Source organism: Lithobates pipiens, unplaced genomic scaffold (assembly GCF_037356315.1).
Source record: "Lithobates pipiens isolate NorthernLeopardFrog02 unplaced genomic scaffold, aLitPip1_a1.2 Scaffold_3, whole genome shotgun sequence".
NCBI lineage: Eukaryota > Metazoa > Chordata > Amphibia > Anura > Ranidae > Lithobates > Lithobates pipiens.
Window position 1 is genome coordinate 179,612,967 of NW_027507790.1, and position 22,357 is coordinate 179,635,323.

General features: G+C 40.6%; 1 protein-coding gene across 4 annotated transcripts in view; it reads left to right on the forward strand.

Annotated features, from left to right (window-relative positions):
* The window catches only part of IQGAP2 (IQ motif containing GTPase activating protein 2), a 401,604-nt gene that overhangs the window by 330,103 nt on the left and 49,144 nt on the right, over window positions 1–22,357 (forward strand). For 3 of the 4 annotated variants that reach the window (XM_077462563.1, XM_077462566.1, XM_077462565.1), the window contains 5 exons: window positions 4,232–4,374; window positions 16,559–16,729; window positions 20,239–20,322; window positions 21,583–21,654; window positions 21,744–21,813. In XM_077462563.1, the coding sequence (XP_077318689.1) occupies window positions 4,232–4,374; window positions 16,559–16,729; window positions 20,239–20,322; window positions 21,583–21,654; window positions 21,744–21,813 (540 nt within the window). The remainder of the gene's footprint in view (window positions 1–4,231; window positions 4,375–16,558; window positions 16,730–20,238; window positions 20,323–21,582; window positions 21,655–21,743; window positions 21,814–22,357) is intronic. The other variant, XM_077462564.1, reaches the window with a different exon arrangement.

Sequence of the window (22,357 nt, forward strand, 5' to 3'; positions counted from 1 at the left end):
AGCAGTACTGGAAAAGACAACTGTCTAGGGACAGTGGTCCAGAACCGAAAAAGGCCTTGCCCATCAACATCCTAGAGATTCGGGCAGCAAGTCTGGCTCTGAAGCCCTGAACATTCAGGTTACGGGATTGTCCTCTCAGGATCCAATCCGATAAAACCACAGCTGTGGCTTATATCAGATCACCAAGGGGGCACTAAGGGTCACACAACTCAGAGTGTGGGGGACAATATTCTATCTTGGGCAGAAAGGGATGTTCCTTGCCTATCGGCAGTCTTCATTCCGGGAATAGATCATTGGCAGGCGGATTACGTAAATCGCCAGCAGTTGTTCCTGGGGGGGTGGTCCCTTCACCCCGGAATCTTTCTGGCTATATGCCAAGGATGGGGGATCCCAGATGTATATCTTTTGGCGTCCAGGTTCAACATGTAATTGGTCAATTTTATGTCAAGGACAAGGGATCCACTCGCATGAGAGACAGATGCGTGGTAACCCCATTGGGTCAGTTTTCACTGAGTTCGGGTTTTTTTTCCCTATTCAGTTGTTGCAATGGATTCTTTACAGGATCAAGCTGGAAAGAAAGCCAATAATTCTGATAGCCGCAGAGTGGCCCAAAAGGTCATGGTATGCATAAATTGTAAAAATGGCAGTGGTGGATCCATGGTCTCCTCCACTAAGGCCAGACCTACTCTCACAGGGCCGATATTCCATCCTATCTTAGGAAAGCTAAATTTAATGGCTTGGCTATTGAAACCCACATTCTGAAGAAATGTAGGCTTTCTGGGGTCAGTTATCTCTGCCTTGATTAATGCAAGGAAGCTGACTTCCAGGATATATATCTATATCTATATATATATATATATATATATATATATACATACACAGTGCCTTGCGAAAGTATTCGGCCCCCTTGAACTTTTCAACCTTTTGCCACATTTCAGGCTTCAAACATAAAGATATAACATTTAAATTTTTTGTGAAGAATCACCAACAAGTGGGACACAATTGTGAAGTGGAACGAAATCTATTGAATATTTTAAACTTTTTTAGCAAATAAAAAACTGAAAAGTGGTGCGTGCAAAATTATTCGGCCCCTTTACTTTCAGTGCAGCAAACTCACTCCAGAAGTTCAGCGAGGATCTCTGATGATCCAATGTTGTCCTAAATGACTGATGGTGATAAATAGAATCCACTTGTGTGTAATCAAGTCTCTGTATAAATGCACTTGCTCTGTGATAGTCTCAGGGTTCTGTTGAAAGCGCAGAGAGCATCATGAAGACCAAGGAACACACCAGGCAGGTCCGTAATACTGTTGTGGAGAAGTTTAAAGCCGGATTTGGATACAAAAAGATTTCCCAAGCTTTAAACATCCCAAGGAGCACTGTGCAAGCTATCATTTTGAAATGGAAGGAGTATCAGACCACTGCAAATCTACCAAGACCTGGCTGTCCCTCTAAACTTTCAGCTCAGACAAGGAGAAGACTGATCAGAGATGCAGCAAAGAGGCCCATGATCACTCTGGATGAACTGCAGAGAACTACAGCTGAAGTGGGAGAGTCTGTCCATAGGACAACAATCAGTCGTACACTGCACAAATCTGGCCTTTATGGAAGAGTGGCAAGAAGAAAGCCATTTCTCAAAGATATCCATAAAAAGTCTCGTCTAAAGTTTGCCACCAGCCACCTGGGAGACACACCAAACGTGTGGAAGAAGGTGCTCTGGTCAGATGAAACCAAAATCGAACTTTTTGCCCACAATGCAAAACGATATGTTTGGCGTAAAAGCAACACAGCTCATCACCCTCAACACACCATCCCCACTGTCAAACATGGTGGTGGCAGCATCGTGGTTTGGGCCTGCTTTTCTTCAGCAGGGACAGGGAAGATGGTTAAAATTGAGGGGAAGATGGATGCAGCCAAATACAGGACCATTCTGGATGAAAACCTGTTGGAGTCTGCAAAAGACCTGAAACTGGGACGGAGATTTATCTTCCAACAAGACAATGATCCCAAACATACAGCAAAATCTACAAAGAAACGGTTCACAAATAAACGTATCCAGGTGTTAGAATGGCCAAGTCAAAGTCCAGACCTGAATCCAATCAAGAATCTGTGGAAAGAGCTGAAAACTGCTGTTCACAAACACTCTCCATCCAACCTCAATGAGCTTGAGCTGTTTTGCAAGGAAGAATGGGCAAGAATTTCAGTCTCTCGATGTGCAAAACTGATAGAGACATACACCAAGCGACTTGCAGCTGTAATCGCAGCAAAAGGTGGCTCTACAAAGTATTAACGCAAGGGGGCCGAATAATTTTGCACACCCCACTTTTCATTTTTTTATTAGTTAAAAAAAGTTTCAAAAATCCAATAGATTTCGTTCCACTTCACAATTGTGTCCCACTTGTTGGTGATTCTTCACAAAAAATAAAAATGTTATATCTTTATGTTTGAAGCCTGAAATATGGCAAAAGGTTGAAAAGTTCAAGGGGGCCGAATACTTTTCGCAAGGCACTGTAAAACTTCCATGCTGTGCCTGGTAGGAGAGAAGGTATACTGTCAGGGAATGGAAACCGGCACATACCTCCCAACTTTAGAGCTTATATACATGAGGGACACTTGATGGCATTAACCTGCAGCGCACCACACCAAAAAGTAGGTGTGGCCAAACTGTTAATGGAGGAGGCTTAAAGGGCATGGTTAAGCAAAACTGAGCCAGCCTTGTATTTACAAAATATGCTTTGATTGCTGTGCCATAAACAAGAGTTTCACAGACACCTATAAACCTCAGCACAATCAATAAAAATATAAAACCTTCTAAAACTCACACCTATTTTAAGTGCTTAGGCATGGGCATAGCTTCCGGGGTAGCAGGGGGTCTGTGTGGACTCACTGTCGCATTAGATCTGCAGAACCTGGACAGGAGTGGGGGCAACATTTACTGGCAGAGATCCCCTTTTCCTCTTGCAGCAGTTAAAAGCCCGCTTCTCCCCTCCACTCCCTCCCGCTGGCCTTTTTTTTTTTTTTTTTTTTTTTTTTTTTTTGCCACTTGGACACCCTCCGTAACCACCAAATGGTACTGATCACTGATTGTTCGTTCATAACTGAAGCATAGTAATCTGTTCCATCCATTCTTTGCAGCTGAGGCTGCAGAGTTGGAGACTGAGGATTATGTCATTAAATTTTTTTCTCAACAGTGAGACATTGGGGGTCTTTTTAGTCCCCTGATATTTCACCAAAGCCCACCCCCTAACAGGGCTATTAAAAAAAAAAATAATAATAAAAAAAAAAAACGCTGACACCATCCACTACCCTACTGACACTGTCCACTGCTCTACTGACTGACACTAGCCACTTTTAAGGTAGGCTAAGTTGATATTTTTACAGTGAAATTTTGCTTTATTAGATTCTTCAAACTTTCCCTAACTATTTAGCTAGGCCTTGCTTGTTAATTTCTTTAAAGAAAAAAAATGGGGCACTGAATCCCAGTCATCTTTGATCCTTCATGTTGTTCAGGTAGATCTCCACCTCTCAAAGGTTACCTACCCTTGTTTTACGCTGTGTCCCTGGGGAAAAACATTTGTTGAGTCACCCTGTGTAGGGCTTCTGAGTTTCTGGGTTCATCTACGCAGGGTGACAGGGCAAGACTTTTTCCCCAGCTGCGCACTCTTTGTGCAGCCCCTCTGCCCAGCCAACCAGCCCAGTACAGCCCTGATCAACTGTGCACGTGAACACAAGATGGGGGCAGGCAAGCCACACTCTGGGGTGATGGGTGAAAGCGATGGGCTTGTTTGGGAATGTGAAAGTCAGAGGGTTTACTCAGCTGGGGCAGGGCCCTGGCCAGGCCCTCTGAGTTTCCTCCTACATACAATCCCACCGGAAGTATCTTGGCACGCGGTGGACGCGACGGGTGTCAGGGGACCCCCAGGCCAACTTTTGCATCGGGGCCTACAAGCTTCAGGTTGAACCTCTGTGCTCAGTGATGTGTCTGACCAAGCCAATTAGATTGCTGAATGCGCTGTACAGTTTGGTCATACTCTATCTCACAATTAAACACACTGCACAGTTGTCATAACAAGACAGTGACAGAAACACCATGAAAAAGGTTATTAATGCATTCATGCCTGTCTGGCTGAGTATCCATTTGTGTGAATTCCATTGGAGTTTAACTGCAAACAAGATCTAAACTTGCCAATGTCCTCTCACTAAAATAAATACATGTACATGTGTTCCTACAGCAGCACAGGAGAGCTCATGGCTGAAGGTAAAACTGAAGGATCAGTATGACTACTATTATAATATTGAAAGCAATGAAGGCCACTGGACTGTACCAGAGGGGATCACGCCAAAGACTTCATGGCTTACCCGAGAAGAGATCCAGGTACACTTATCTTAATACCTTTTCTGTACATCTATCGTAGCCATAAATACTCAGGTAAGGTAGTTGTAAACTGGCACTTTATGTAGATGAAAACCACGTGCCAGGGCAAGTTGCACACTCTCTTGTTCTCTAGGTCAGCCTTTTTCAACCAGGGTGCCTTCAGGGGTGCCTGGGCAAAATGCCTAAAAATTGCCCAAAAATTGTAGCCTGCCTTTTTAGTTACACAGAGCCACTGGTTTTTGTTGTGCACCATTAGAACCTTCTAGCCGCCAACATCCTAACAACCAATGACTTCATCGGTTGATAAAGCAGGAATTCGGGCGCCTGCATAGCATCTTCATTTCCCTCTCTCCATCAGCAATCGGGTCACATTAGCTGAGTAAGGGTGAGAAACTGAGGGAGGAGAGAAATGTTGGAATATTAGCCAGTATCCATGTGCAAAGTTGTATTTGATTTCGAAGAATAAATCACCTGTAACATCGGGTATCCTACATGTGTGGATATTCCTGCATTATGTTTAGTTTTCGTTTTCTACAATTTAGAATGGGGTGCCCCGAGTTTGTGCATTTTTTTAAAGGGTGCCTTGATTGAAAAAAGTTTGAGAAACCCTGCACTAGGTTAAAGAATGCCCTTTGTAGGAGCACATCTACCACACTAGAAATTATCAAAATATCTACAACGTGTCAAGTAGTGTAAAGCTAGGCTAGGGGTCAATGTAAACAGTCCATCAATCATAATTGTGCATCTTTTTCAAGCTTCTATTGCAGTGTTTGACCATTTCTGAGCTGTTGCCCATAAAAGGTTCATACCACACATGGACCTTTTACAACCATTTAGAAAAACCTCTCTGCAAGTAGTTCTTTCACAGTTATCTCTGATCATTCACTGTTATATGGAGATGTGGGAGCAATGATTAGTAATGCTGTCATTGTTGGCTGGAATCATGACCGTTCCTGCTTCTATAGGGTCTTGCTTGAGGATGGGTAGATGCTTTCCTTCTATCACTGCCCATCATTCTCAGGAAGATATCTGTCTGTCTATGGGCAACCTACAAATCATACATGAAATACCATTCAGTTATTTTATTCCAGTGATGTTTGTTTTGTGAAAATGCATTTTGCTTTAATTGAAATTGCACAACATACTGTATGTGTGAGTAGAATTTCTAAACCTTCTGGCAGATTATCATTGAGTCAGAGCACTGGCTGTCTGTAATTAAATCCGCAAAAGGCAGAAACCAAAATTCTTTACAAAACAGGAAATTCTAATAGTTTAAAGCTGTTCGTTACTCTTTGCTGTTTAATAATGTTACTTACTGGAAATTAATAACATTTTTAATAAATGGCCGAATATTGAAAGGCAAGTATAGTTTTTTGCAGGTTTTTGGATGTAGTACACATTTGAATATAGTAAAGGATAAAGTCACCTTTAGCAACATGTTACACCCATATAATGGGTGTAACACGTTACTAAACTAGCAGCCACCGTTGTGACAGCGAGCTGGGGATCTTCTCCCCGTACCCGCTGTCAGAATTTTAAAAAGCTGCGCCTGTTTGGGGCTCTGCCCACCCCACCCCGATATGCCATTCATGCAGAGTTCAACTGGGAGAACTACAAATCCTGTCAGCCATTGTGGCTGACGGCTTGTAGTTCTCAATGAACTACCAAGGGCGCTGATGAGCACTCTAGGTAGTTAATTGAATCTGCCTGTTATTCAGTAACTGCCTGCCTGTACAATGTGCAGACAGCTACAGTAACAGTATGCAGGAAGATGAGATTGCACCCGTGAAATGCTTTTTTCTAATAAAAAAAATAATGCACATTTTTCAAAAAGATGTGCATTTTTTTTTTTAATGGTGAACTTCTCCTTTGACCACTTGCCCACTTGCTGACCTCCCTCAATACTTTTACTAGAGGCAGGCTATATCAAGTATATGTACGTCATCCGGCCTGCCTCTAGTTAGCTATCACATGTTACCTGGGCCAATCACAGCACCCTGTACGATGTGATTAGCTATAGCCAATCACAGATCACTAGTAATCATAGCTGTTCTGAATCTAACCCATTCATAATAGAACAAAACATTGCTGATACAATGATCATCATTGTAACAGCAAACAAAGTGTTAAAAAAACAAAACAAAAAACCCCTGATCACTCCTTTAGAGTAGTGCAGTGTTATTATAGTGGCACTAAACTTCTCTGATGAAAGTATGTAACAAAATTCAAAAACAAATGATTATTTTTTAACCATCATGTTAGCAGTCAGTGTCCCACGCTGTAATGCTCTGGTGACAGTATGTGGAAAAGAAAAGGAATTTACAACTTTAAAAAAAACTCACCATGCCTCTTATTAAATGCATCAGACTGTCTACTTTCTAAAAAGGGTTAATTTGGGGGGTATTTGTACTGTCCTGGCGTTTGAAGTGCCTCAAGAAAGACTTAGGACGGATCAGTTTTCAAAAATATACAGTGCCTTGCGAAAGTATTCGGCCCCCTTGAACTTTTCAACCTTTTGCCACATTTCAGGCTTCAAACATAAAGATATAACATTTTTATTTTTTGTGAAGTGGAACGAAATCTATTGGATATATTAAACTTTAGAAGTTTAAAGCCGGATTTGGATACAAAAAGATTTCCCAAGCTTTAAACATGCCAAGCGATCATTTTGAAATGGAAGGAGTATCAGACCACTGCAAAGCTACCAAGACCTGGCCGTCCCTCTAAACTTTCAGCTCAGATAAGGAGAAAACTGATCAGAGATGCAGCCAAGAGGCCCATGATCACTCTGGATGAACTGCAGAGAACTACAGCTGAGGTGGGAGAGTCTGTCCATAGGACAACAATCAGTCGTACACTGCACAAATCTGGCCTTTATGGAAGAGTGGCAAGAAGAAAGCCATTTCTCAAAGATGTCCATAAAAAGTCTTGTCTAAAGTTTGCCACAGGCCACCTGGGAGACACACCAAACATGTGGAAGAAGGTGCTCTGGTCAGATGAAACCAAAATCGAACTTTTTGCCCACAATGCAAAACGATATGTTTGGCGTAAAAGCAACACAGCTCATCACCCTCAACACACCATCCCCACTGTCAAACATGGTGGTGGCAGCATCATGGTTTGGGCCTGCTTTTCTTCAGCAGGGACAGGGAAGATGGTTAAAATTGAGGGGAAGATGGATGCAGCCAAATACAGGACCATTCTGGATGAAAACCTGTTGGAGTCTGCAAAAGACCTGAAACTGTGACGGAGCTTTATCTTCCAACAAGACAATGATCCCAAACATACAGCAAAATCTACAAAGGAATGGTTCACAAATAAACATATCCAGGTGTTAGAATGGCCAAGTCAAAGTCAAGACCTGAATCCAATCGAGAATCTGTGGAAAGGGCTGAAAACTGCTGTTCACAAACGCTCTCCATCCAACCTCACTGAGCTCGAGCTGTTTTACAAGGAAGAATGGGCAAGAATTTCAGTCTCTCGATGTGCAAAACTGATAGAGACATACCCCAAGCGACTTGCAGCTGTAATCGCAGCAAAAGGTGGCTCTACAAAGTATTAACGCAAGGGGGCCGAATAATTTTGCACGCCCCACTTTTCATTTTTTTATTAGTTAAAAAAGTTTCAAAAATCCAATAGATTTCGTTCCACTTCACAATTGTGTCCCACTTGTTGGTGATTCTTCACAAAAAATAAAATTTTTATATCTTTACGTTTGAAGCCTGAAATGTGGCAAAAGGTTGAAAAGTTCAAGGGGGCCGAATACTTTCGCAAGGCACTGTATATACCATAGTTTGTAGAAGCTATAACTTTCACACAAACCAATTAGTATATACGTATTGGAATTTTTTTTACCAAAGATATGGTAAAACCCAGCTGGCTGGTTGTACACAAGACAATCGATAGATCCTGCGGAACTGGACACATTTTGGTCCTTGTATGGTTGGCTTTGAATCACTTCTAAACTTTGCCCATGCAGGACAAAGAAACCTGTCAGAATTCTCCCGATCAGCTCTGCAGCCATTGCTGCAGAGGCTGATTGAATGCTGGTTTTTCAGCAGGATCATTTGAAGTAAGCCAGTCATTTAGACTGTACACACAGAGCAAAATTCAGCTGGTTCTTGCTAAACTTGCAGATTTACAGTTCATGTGTGCCCAGCTACCCAGAAAGCCCTTTGTGTGGGTATGAAGCTCCTGGAATGATGGTGATGCTATTTACGGCAGCTTTTGGCACTTAACAGAGCGGCGGGAAGTTACGTTTGCTTTAGGCCTCATGCACACTGGGCATTATAAAAAAGCCAGTAACGTTGGCTGTAGAAAGCTATAACTGTAGAGTGAGTTTATAGCGTTTTTGCAGGGTTCATCTTTCTTTAATATTTTTTTTACCAAAACTATACTCCCATAAAATCTTATGGCTCAAAAATGCTGATAAACGCAGAATAGCTGTGTTTTCAGCTTTTTTTCAGAGTTAGAAAGTTTTTACAGCTGAAAAACCCACTAGTTCTGTTTTTTTTTTTTTCAGCTAGAAAACGCCCCTGGCAGAAATTACTGATAACCACCTATGTGTGCATGGGACACACTGGATAACATGCTGGGGAGTTTGAAAAAAAAAATTTGGGTGGTCCCATGCAGATGGCTGTGGGTTATAAATTAACAGCTGCCCCTACTAATACAACTGCCTGAATGGAGTGTATAGTATATAATGAGTTAAAGCAGAACTTTATTTTTTTACAACTTTCCATCTATTAGATCTTCTGCCCTTGTTTTAACTTTGGATAGTAAAACATTTTTTTTTTCTGCCAGTAAATACCTTATACAGCCCACTTCCTGTTTGTCTGGTAAAAAGCCTAGGATTATGACATCATGCACAGCTCTCTCACTTGCCTGATAGTTTGCCAGAAAGGGAGGGGGCATGAGTCATAAGAAGGCCAATGAGAGCTTCAGAGCAGTGTAAATCCAGGAAGTGAACAGGCAGCAGCTTCAGCTGCCCACAGTTAAAATGTTTGCAGCCAGACATGGGGAGGGAGGTTTCTGCAGCATATTTGGCAAGTCCAGAATCGCAGTATATATAAAATATGCAAAGTGATTGGAGGGCAGTTTCAGAAGATGTTTTTTATTACAAATTATGTGAGAAGATTGTAGTTCCTCTTTAAGGTAGCACCTTAACTCATTATATGCTGGGTAGTTTGACTGCTGCAGATAAAAATGTTTGAAGCCAAAAACAGCAGCTGTAAAAACGTCCAATGTGCATGAGTCCTTAAAGTGAGCCTGTGACCTATGAAACCAGGTTATACTAGGGTTAAACTCTATAAACGTAGCAATTGCTTTCCCTTTTTCAATTCATGCAGCCACTGATGGGTAATTAGCAGTGGAAAATCAATATATTTTATGCCTTCTAATTGAAAGTGGAACTGAACACAAAAAGCAAGGTTTCCTATACTTTAGGACATTTCTAGAAATCTTAATGGTGCCCAAGTGGTACCCAGAAATGTTCCCTTTGTCTGGAATTTCACCTGAAAAATAATAGTGCATTTCCTGGTATGTGAGCCTCATAGCTGTCTATCTGCAGTGTGAGATCTAAGGCACTACTGCTATTCCCACCAGATTTGAAGTGAGATTCAGGGATATCCAGATTTATTCAAGGCAGCTAGCAAGCAGGATCGCCCGGCCTGAAGCCGCTTCTCTCTAACCTGTTTAACCAAGTAGTGCTGCAACCACAGACAATAATAGTGACAAGTCATTTGCACTCTGTCATGTTGGGAGCAGCTTCCAGAGCTCAGGCCCTCTTTAGATTCTAACTATAGCAGAAATCTGTATATAATTACTTAAAAATGTCTAAGTAACTTATGCACTTACTATCAGGTTATAATACAGTGCAAATGTGTGCGTGGGGTTGGTGAGCTTTCACCATAAGTATGAATAGAATGCTTACACATTATGGCCCCTACCTGTCAGTGTTTCACATCTCCAGTGGAAGGCCACTGATGATGTAACTCCTACACATGCGCATAGTTGTTGGTGTCCCCAGCACCTGACTTTGTTTTTCGACATGCCAATATTGAGCTTGGCTGTACATCGACTGTTAAGATTGGGAGTTGCAAGAGAAGTGCAATCTTCAGAAACGAGTCATTGGTTGGTCTGCATTTAAGGTGGTGAGGGAAGCCCAATAGCCAGCTTGTAGTACTGAAGAGATTGAGGAAAGATTTTCACTCGTCCAGCTCAAGAAAGAGGTCAAATGAAGTCCTGGGGAAGGAAAGCCAGGTTTTTCAATATTAGAGTAAAGTCCTTATTGTAACTACAGGTAAGCCTAAAATAAGGCTTACCTGTAGGTACAGAAAATATCTCCTAAACATGCACTTTTTAGGAGATATTTTCTGTAGTAGCAGCTGGTGATGTCACTGGCACATGCGCACTGCACTCTCAATGGACAGTGTGGTTTAATGCTTTAAGGAGCAAGTATGTAAGTAAGAAGTTTCACACTGCAAGAGAGGAGCTATACATATTGGAAGGGTGGAATGGAGGGTGAAGCATCGTCTATGTATCCAAGGTAGGGCAAATAGGGGAAGAGGATAGGTTCCAGGCCGACCCACAGTATATCTTTAGTGTGTGAAATAGATTGTAGAATGTGGATCAAAAACATGGCCCTGTAATATACTTTGAAGTGGCAAAGGCCCAAACCCCTTGATTGTTTGGGACAGACCAGAACATTGTAATGCAAGCGAACAGAATGAGTGTCCATTTTGAATAAGGTGTTGCATCTGAACCTGGATTGTCTTTTAGAGGACCATTCTTTAAGTCTGTGTAACCCATTTTGAAGGAGAGGCATGTACAGGTAGTTAAGTATACAGAGCTTAGAAAGGTCTATGTACTTGATTGAGCGAGCCAGTGGCCCAACGTTACTCAGTTTGCCAAAAAGCTGAAATTCTTACAATGTTGTGGGAAAGGCCAGTCTGTAGTTTGAAATATAAAACAGTATATTGTTCATGTAAAGACCAAACAGATTTATAATCATGTCCCCCCAGCGAAAAGGCCCAGAATAGTAGGGTTTCCCCCAAATTGCACCAGCAAGGTGTTCCATCACCACAATGTAAAGGGACTGGGGCAGCCCTGACTTGTTCTGTTGCGAATGACTACAGGGTCTGACAGCAAACCATTGACCTGAATAGAGCCTGTGTATTTGTCATATATAATACAATGATTTTTGTTAGAAAAGGTGGGGGATATGTATCTGTTGCAAGGTAGCTGACAGTCGCACCTCAAGTGATAATTGTTTTTTCAGCAGCAATATTGGTGTTAAATTTTTTGATCATTATGTTAGCTTTGTATTATAGACAGAGCAGTCCTCTGGTAGTATTGAGCTGTTGCTGAGGACAGATTTTAGCCCCATACTATATATATTCTAATTCTTTCCAGTCTTCCTTTGTTGCTCAGCTGCAGAGACTGTAGCCACAGAAAATTTTAAGTATTCAGTCACATTCATGTGTTTATATTTATGTTCGATGACTCAGTTTTCTTGTGGGTAATTTTATTTTTATTTGTACATATTTTTACTGAATGTATTGGATTATCATTCTTTAATAAAAAGTTGCTTCTTACTTTTTCTGACTGCACTGACAACCTATTTGCAACTTTTGATCTGGTTCTGCATACAAACAAGTAAAAGGCAGCATGATTGTGTCACAGGAAACTTCAATGCATGATGAAGTCAGGCAGATGGGAAGTTTCTGGTAGGACAGGGCAGATCTTTCATCAGACCTGTACTGGCCATATGGCATGACATAGGATTATTTGGCACCCATGGCAAAGTTGCCAACTTATGTCTCCTCCCAGGCAGACATAAGTGGAACTTGCACATCAGCGGGTAGGGTGGTTGGGCCAGTGTAGGGTACAGAAATGATAGCTGCCATCCAACGAGCTTGGTCCAAGGACAACAAAACAGGCTTTGGGGAGGTATTGTAAGATGGTTAAACCATTGTGATTTAGTCGTAACCAAATGTAATTTTTTTTTTTTTTTTTTTTACAAACTACAACTTACACTTACAACTTGTGCTTACAACTGTAGCCTTCATGCATACAGTAACTTAGGGATGAGCAGGACGGTGCAGTCATGCAGACTACGCAGTTAGATTGCAGTTCTCCTATTGTATTCGGTGGAGCTCTGCTGTCACATTAACACTAGTCCACCTCGCTCTGTTTATCAGGATATAAGAAGTTTCAATTTGGCCTTGATTACTGCAAAAATGTTTTTGTGTATTTTTTTTAAGCAACATTGTACAAATGCAGTATAGAAAAGTATTCCTGCGCCAGGATAGAGGATTGATAGTTAAGGTACTGCTGCACGCACTGAGGGAAATGTCTGAACCCAAAGAAAAATCAAGATAAAGAATAGTGGTGCGCTGTACAAGAAAATATCTAGGCTGCCAAACGGAAGGCCAACAATAAACAATAACGATAGTTTTACTGATCACGTGAGTGATGTGACTCAATAACTAATAAATTAGACTTCCAAAGAAATTCAAAGACAAGATCTACTCAACATAACGTGCAATAAACTACAAAGATAACAAAGTTAAAGATATGCATATATTCTAAAAAGTAATATAAATCAGAGTAGCGGAAAAGGTGACTACAAGTGATGATGCACCTACGTGCTAGAGTATAATGTGACATTCATCTCATTAATTTAGAATATATGCATATCTTTAACTTTGTTATCTTTGCACTTTATTGCACGTTATGTTGAGTATATCTTGCCTTTGAATTTCTTTGGAAATCTAATTTATTAGTTATTGAGTCACGTCACTCACGTGATCAGTACAACTATCGTTATTGTTTATTGTTGGCCTTCCGTTTGGCAGCCTAGATATTTTCTTGTACAGCGCACAACTATTCTTTTATCTTGATTGTACAAATGCAGATGTACTGTATCATTCATAATGAAAACTTTCTAATACAGGGATCTGACTTACATAAAATTAGTAGTGGTGGTTGATTCTGCTTGGGTTTGATTCATAGGCATGTTTGCAAAAACATGTAAATTGCAAATTTTATTGTGAACCCCATTGAAGTAAATTGGAGGCAAATCTTGCCAATCGATTCTCATTTTCAAGGTTAATAGGCATGGGGTTGTCAAAGGACATGGAAAATGGGACACTGCCAGGGGAACATAAACCAATGAAAAAAAGCTTTTGAAAAATACAGTTAAGCCTGGTACACTCTATAGTGGTGTTTGTTTTTTGTTTTTTTTCTATCCTAAGAACTGCCACCTGTGAGGAGACGGCTGTAGGCAACAAGCCCTGTACATTCAATGACAGGCCTTCAGTGGCTGCAGCTATCCGTGACTGTCCACACAGCCTGAGATTACCAGTGGTGATCGCTGCTGGATGCCCTTTGTGGCAGAAACTGCAGCAGGAATCGGGAGATTCCTGCCACTTTTTAAATAAACTGGTGCTAGTTGCCCATGCGACGGCTGCCTTAAAGGGATCCTGGGGCTGGGCTGGAAGGGTTTTAATGTGTTTTTTGTGCACAGTTTATTAAAGGATAGGTATCATTAATATATGCACTGACCATTATGTTTTAATGATTAATACTAATAAAAAATATCATGTGCAACCAGTTGTAGTTGCCACTTTCAAAGGGATACATGAAAGTAATATCAAACTACCAATTATGAACATTTTTATGACTTTATTTTATGAACAAGCCACAATTTAATTTGTGGAGGGTCCTAGTTCTTAAAACATGTAATTCCTCTTCTCCTCCTGGGATTTAGTGACGCATGAGAAGTGAAGCCACCTACACTGTTCCTTCCATCCAGCTGGGGCCCATCACACTCTTCCTCGTTACAACCCACTTTAATTCTCTCCATATCACTAAGCATCTTCTATTATTGCAGAACCTGCAAAGGCAAAAATGTTCATTTTTAAAAACAACAGTGTAACGTTCCTTCCAAGTAATTTATCACATCATTACACCCAATCTCACAAATTACTGATGTCACAATTATACAGCATCTGCAAGTCATCAAGTATTCAAGGACAAGAACACAGGACTACCAGTTTTACCATTTCTAGTACAGTTTAAACAGTTAACTCTTAAAGTGGATTTTCACACTATAAACAAAACTTTTAGTAGTAGTATTTGTAGCTGGATCCAGCGATGTCCTCACCCGACCTGACTTTTTGCTGGTCTTTGGGTCCAGGCACCAGCATCTTAACTGTGGGCAACTGTGGGCATCCAGCTGTGACTCCTTGTGGCTTCACAGCTTTCTGCCCACTGTGAATGCATCCCATGAAGTTTCCTGGGACCTGTGATGTGTCCCAAGAGGCTGCATGGAGAGAGGTAGGGGAGTGAACCTCTTCTCCGATCACCTAGGCCAGGGATTCTCAAACTATGACTGATCTGGGTGTTGCAGAACTACACACCCATGAGGCATTGTAAAACTGACATTCCCAGACATGGCTAGGCATGATGAGAATTGTAGTTCCTGAACAATTGGAGGACCATAGTTTTAAGACCCCTGACCTAGGCGGTCAGAGCAGGTACCTGTCAAAATCGGATGTATGGTGCTGGATTACACCTTCGGCAGGTATCAAAAAGTTCTACGCTATGGACAGAGTTCTCTTTGCTCGGAATGCAGCAGCTTAGATGGGACAGAGCTGACAGGTAGTGGACTTGAGCGTGTACCAGCAATGTACAGTAAGGAGGTCAGAGTAGTGCTGGATGGGGGTAGGTGCAAGTGAAATGCCAGATTATACCGGTTTAGTTTGTCTCACCAGTTCTTGACAGCACTAAAGGATCCACTGGTCAGCTCTGGGATCAGCCTCCAGAGCAACTCGATCGCCGCGTTCACACTCCTGATTCCTGGAGCAGTAAGGCAGGTCTGTTGGTTCCTGTCTGTGTCAAAGCATCACAGTCATAATGACAGCACAATGACGCGTTTCACTCATGAGGCGAGTTTCTTCAGAGCGAGGAGGGGCTAGGGTGCCTCTTATAAGCTCCACACACCTGTGGCATTCATTTTTTTGACCCGACTGATCTCGGGCATCCCAACCTCAACAGACATTCATCATTAAAAAAAATAAACATTGAGCGCAACATAGGAAGCAATGTCATGTTGGCACAAATAGGGAAAGGATGAAAACATGGTAACCAAACCGAGTCAGATAGAAATCTCTTTTCTACAAAGCTAGTTATATTTATCAATATCAGACAGAGAATCTGTCATAGAACAAAAACAGATAAATGGAGGACACCATGCAGCACTGACAGCAGTAATCCTATCATGGACATGGCAGATATTTACTCTTATAATTACAAGTAGCGGGTCATCAGTTGTTCTAGAAATGCAGATAGATTTTTCCTTTTGAATTAAAATCCTGTCAGTCTTCCCATCTAGTAGGTGAATTCAAGCTATAAATACCTTTTTAGGTTTTAACCCCCTTGGGTCACCTCCATGATGTTGAATAAATTGCAGAGCAAGTGGACGTTCATTTCTGCCTTTTGGTTTTACCCACATAAGCTTTGCCACAGGGGCAAGTAGATATATAGATAACGCGAGTAGTTGAGCAGTTAATGAAATGTTTCTTGAATATTTTACTCCCATCCGAACTCGTGAACGAGTCTGTTTTTTACACATACTTGCAAATCATGGATACGTGCCTCACAAGGGTGGGCTACATACAGCACATCACACGGTGTTCTGCGTTCAAGCTGAGACCTTCTTATCTCCTACGTATAACACTCTAGAGTCCATCTGACTGGCTTTCAGCCATTCAGAGAAAGATTCCTCTGATTGGCTGAGCCAGAGAGGCAGGCTGATAATGTCACAACTTCTGACTCGTCCAATCAGAGCAAGCTTTATTGGTAGAAAACATAGTTTTCTCTGAATGGCTGAGTGTCGGTCAGATTGTGTTCTGGGTATGAGACAGGAGGTCTTGGCTCAAACCCGGAAAAAAACAGTGTAGTATGTTATATGTAAGCCTCAGCTGCATACAGTTGATACCACACATCAAGAGGCCTCAAGTGTTAGTTTTTGGGCCAGCTTGGCCCAAATGAACCATGTAAAGTGTATCAAAAGTTGGAGTTCAGCTTTAAAGATCATTTACACCATCTGCCTACATCATATTTCCTATGTAGCTTCATAGTTTGCAATTAATTCTATCATGCACTGTTTTCTTCTTAGGCCATTGTGGGAAAGATCACCGCTGATTACAACCGAGAACAGCTGTGGATGGCAAATGAGCATCTGATTACTCTGCTGCAAGCACGGATTAGGGGCTACCTGACCAGAAAGGCATACCATGGAAGGAAGACCTACCTCCACCAACAAGAGCCATATGCTGTTAAAATACAGGTATTAAAAAAATAATACATTTCAAATGAAAGATTGATTTATTTATTTTTAAATTTTACACTTTTGTATATTGGCTTTTTTCTAGTAAAAAAATCTCTTATAACACAATGCCGTATATCTTGCTAGTGTCTCCTTATCTGTATAAACAAAGAATTGCCCTAATCAAATGTACATTAAAGTACATCTAAGTACAGTAAGTAAAAGTAGGTTTTTAGACATTCCATATACAGTGGGTTTAGAAAAGAATCACATCCTGTTACTTTGCAGCCTGAAATGTAGACAGATACAATTTTTTATCCAGCTGTATTTACTCAGTGCAACTTATAGCATCTAAGTGAAAGATAGAACGCCAACATATAAGAAAAAAAATCTAAAACAGAATCGCTGAGTTGGAAAAAGGATCACCCCTCCTAAAAATAACTTGCAAACTCATTTAGGTGTAGCTAATTGCCTTCTCAATGGCACACTGATGAGCTCTGGTCATTTTGATTAGCTCAGCAAGAAAATAGCTTTCCTGGAGCATTTCAGTCCCTGGTAGTGCAACTGAAGCAATCACCTGTTTATGGCAAGGCGCTGTCAAAAGATCTCCATGATAAAGTTGTGGACAGGCACAAGTCAGGAGATGGATACAAAAAAAAAGTCAAAGGCTTTATTAATGCCTAGAAGCACAGTGAAGTCTATTATAGAGAAATGGAAGGTATTTCGTACAACACAGACCCTCCCTGGATCAGGAAGTTGCTACAAACTGGATGAAAGAGCCTGGAGGAAACTGGTCAGAGAGGCTACCAAGAGGCCTACAACAACTCTGAAGAAGTAAACCGTAAAGCATGGAGGTGGTTAGTATCTTGTTATGGGGGTGTTTTTTCTGCAGCAGGGACTGGAGCACTTGTCACAATAGAAGGAAATGGAGGCAATGGAACAAAATACCGTCAAATTCTTGGGGAAAATCTGCTGCCCTCTGGCAGAAAGTTGTAAATGGGAAGAAGGCTTACCTTCCAACATGACAATGACCCAAAGCACACAGCAAAAATGACCACACAGTGGTTGAAGGAGAAAAAGTTGAATGTCCTTGCATAGCCTAGTCAGAGCCCAGATGTAAACCCCACTGAAAATCTGTGGAATGACTTAAAGACTGCAGTCCAAAAACAGACAACATCAAATTTAAGCGAACTTGAGCAGTTCTGCAAAGAAGAGTGGGCAAATATTGCAAAGTCTAGATGTGCAAAGTTTGTAGAGACATATCCCAACAGACTAAAGGCTGTAATTAAAGCAAAAGGTGGTTCAACAAAAGACTGACACAAGGGGGTGATCCCTTTTCCAACTCAGTAAATCTGTTTTTGAATGTTATAAGTTGCAATACAGCTGGATAAAGCAAAATTGTGTCTGTCTTCATTTCAGGCTACAAAGAGACAAAATGTGATTATTTTGGGGGGGATTGTTTTCTATACCCACTGTAGTTCAGATTAATAGGAGTAGCCTAGACATAATTGAAATACAGGTGGACAAGCCCTTTGTATTCAACTACAACTCTGCTTACTTGGATGTTGATCCAGCAATCTGCACAAGAGCAGAGGCTCTCTCAGCTCTTTCTCCTCATTGGCTCAGGCACAACAGTGGGAGCCATTTGCCACTGCTGCTGTCCATCACAGCCAGTGATTGAGCCAGAGAGCGAGGGGTGGGACCAAGCTGCGCTCTGTGTCTTGTGAACACACAGAGCCAACTCGGGGGAGAGAACACACAGCTTTCTATGGGAGCACTCGGGCGGGTGATGACCACGAGTGCTGGCAGGGGACCCCAGAAGAGAAAGATTGGGGCTGTGCAAAACCACTTACACCAAGTATAACAAATATTTGTTAGTTTAAAAAAAATTATAATTTGCCTTCAGAATCGTTTTAAGCTACCATGCAGATACAGTATGTCCAAAACCACAATTCGGAATTGTTTGAGGAATTGTGGAAATGGTTGTACAATGTCTGTATTGACAGATATGACCAGGACTTGACACGGATCATTCATGTTTTTCCATACACGGCACTATTGTGAATAAAGTGCATTTCTAATGAACTGGGAGTGCAAGTGCAATGATTTTTTTTTGGGATAATTGTCCAGTGTGGGGAGAACTTTATTTGAAAAGTGAACTGTCTAGAATGTGAAAAGATAAATGCTTGTCTACACTTACCAGATTTTGTATGTGACCAATTCTGCCCTGATGTCTTGAGGTCATTGAAATGGGCTCGCTGATGGTGATGTCACTTTTCATACTTAGACCAACCATTGGTCAAATAAATAGTCATCATTTGAGTTCATAAAGATAAATTACGGGCAGCGATCTAAAACCACAACAGTGTGTTATTTACACACTAACAATTTTTTTATTAAAAAATCCTGACAGATCTCTCCTGCTGTGTCTTTGTATTCTGAGAGAGGGGCCTCTGCCCGGCCAGAATACACGGATAGCTGATTGGATGCTGGTTTCCAGCATTCTAGTTCAACAGAAGCCAGTCATTCGTAGAACAGACAGCTGTACACAGACCGGAAGGCAGACATTTTTTCGGCTACTTGTAAACTGAAATTCCTACTTCATCTATGATGCCCAACAGTAAGATATCTGCTGTTGATGGAAGCCAAACGAGGAATATTCATCTCTTGACATTTTCTTTATTGTTAAAATCCCTCATCTACATTCCCATCAGTAACCCACCCTCAACAGTTGTGCAATGGTATCACACTCGAGTATCCTTCCATATTCACTGTTCTTTGCAGTGTTTCTTAATTCTACTATGGTATGTCCCCCTTTATTGCCAGCATGGAACCAAATACTTTGTCATGTTTTTTAGTCTATCCTTAGTCCCCCCTGAAGTGTGTTCATCTATTGGCCATAAAATATTTTAAGAATACCAAATCCCTGCTATATACAATATCAGAAAAATAAATATGTGCAAAGAAAATGTGCAAAAATGCAGAACTGCTGCAACCACTAATATGGTAAACTTCAACCACTATAGCGGTTATGTATTAAAAAAAAAAAAAAAAAAAAAAAAAATGTAAATAATAAAAGGTACACTGTCAACAGCGCACCATTTTAAATTATTTACATTTATTGGCCATACCCTCTAAATATATCTTGGTGCTTTCCAAGCAGCCCATTTATTTTGTATTCTAAAAAAACAACCAATTCAGTGTATTTTGTGTGAAATATATTATTTAATAAACTGTCAAACTAGCATAACGAATTTCATTTAACTAGCAAGAGTACACCTAGAAGCAGACATACCCTCAGGGATATGTTCTAAACATGAAGAATTATACTACTATCCTTACAACACCAGATTATTATTTTTTTTTTATATATATATATATAGTAAACCCACTTTTTATAACGTAAACCTCCTTAAATAGTTTTATTCGTTTTCAGCAGCCAGCAGAATCCCAGCATACTAATATATATACATGCAGAAGTGTGTTTATAGTCAGTCTTTTAATGCTCACTGTATTTTCTTGACATTCAGTCTTCTTGGAAAGGATATAAGCAGAGGAAATCGTATACTGACAGACTGAAACTACTGCAAGGAAACATTATAGGCATTGTCAAGGTATGCAATTTTAACCATAAATAATGCTACTGATTTTGACATTCCTTCTAAGTCATCGTTGGTTTTGGGCTTAAAGGTCAAAGTCAAATATTTGCGCAAGTTTTCATTGAGATCATAATATAAATATATATGTGTCTTTAGCCTGACATATGCAATATGGTCTAAAGTCTGTTAAAAAAAGGAAAACGGAAGGCGTTCAGCAATAGCGGCTTCCAATTTTTCTTTTCATAGAAACATGGGGGGGGGGGGGGGGGGGGGATGGTGCTGATCAAAAATAATATCTTTATAGGAATAGTATTCGCTATTAACATGATAAATACGTTCTTGAATCCCTCAATTAAGATTCTCCCATCAGAATGAAGCTAAAATATATTCCAAACTTATCTACAAAATTTTTTTTTAAAATTCCTCCCAGCTTATTAATAAATTTCAGTAGGACGGTGACTCCCCAGATAGCAAGGATAACTTGCCACAAATTTTTGGCAGTGTTGAGTTGTAAATCTGGTCACTTGCTGTATATTTTCACTAGCAAGTTGTACACTTGCAGAGCACTTGAAGCACAAGTTCTGCTTGACTCTTTTCCAATTTGTAGCAAATTTGCTTTGCAGGTCTCTAGCAAGAGCAAAGTTGCAATAGTGAGTCTACAGCAAGAGCTCTGCATAACTACCGCATGAAAATTCAGCCACAGTGACCCCTGTGGTGGGATGACTATTGCACAACATAACTGAACCAGAACTTGCAGCATACTTGCAGAATGTTTGCAAAGAAAATTGATCTGGAGTCATGCAATGTGAACTTACTGCAATTGTGCAACAAACTTGTATAGCCTGGCAAGTATAGCAATAGCTTAGCAAGTCATTTTCAAACTTGCAGCACAATTTGTTGCTATCTGGGTCAGAATTACTGTATATAGTCCCACAATCTCAGTCACTGGTGTTTCCATACATATATTGTATATTCCTGGATGCAAATAATGTAATGTAATACAAATACAGTATCAATTACATTAAATCCAGAATAAGTGATTAAAGTATAGTTTGAATATTGTGCAATCACCTCCCTTCACAGCATCATATTTCACTCATAGCAGAGTTCCCTTAATGAAAAGATTTAATAAAAATATAGACAATGTTGCTTCCATCCCATTCTTTTTTCTCTTAGTTTTCCAAAATGTTGGTTTTGTTGACTGTTGTCCAAATGATTCAGATGTGCATTCTGTTTAGAATGTAATTGAATACCCTCTATTTTGGTCTGTTTAAGATTCAGTCATGGTTCCGGATGCTAAAAGCAAAGAGAGAATACCAGAAGAGGCTTCAGTATTTTAAAGATCACGTGAGTTCCCCTTCTCTAGAAGTTGAAGGCTCTGTTGAATTCTCTTAACTTGTTAACAAACCATAAAACTGCCTTCTTTTATCGCACAGGAGAAAGAAATAATAAAAATACAAGCCTTTCTCAAAGCTAACAAAGCCAGAGATGACTACAGGACATTAAGTAAGTGTTAAGAGAATTGTGGAAAATATCAATTGCAATATATTACTGTAAAATAATTAAAGGATGGGTTCACCTTTAAAACAAAAACATGAATGCACATTTTTAGCAGGGAAAAAAATGTGCATTTATTTTTATTTTTTTCTAAGGAGCCCTGCAGAGCATTGCACCTGCAAACTGGTTTCAGGTGCAGTGTCCAGCTCCTTCAGACTCTCAGCACAGTTGTCTGCCCATACCTCGTACAAGCAGACAGTTACCTGAGAGAACAGTGGACTACGAGGATGCTCACTAGTGCCTTTGCAGCTCATTGAAAACTGCAATCTGTAGGCATTCATTTGCAGGAAGCGGTTTTCAAATAGTGACAGCGGGTGCAGGGAGAAGATCCCCGGTCCACTGTCGCAGGGATGGAGGTGGACATTATCTGCCCTAAAAACAGATGGAGCATATGTAACATGTTCCAAAAGTGAACTTCTTTAACAGGGCAAAAACTGAACAGAATGCTGCAACTAATCCTCTTACTTGCCTCTTGGCCTTATTGGCAGATTAA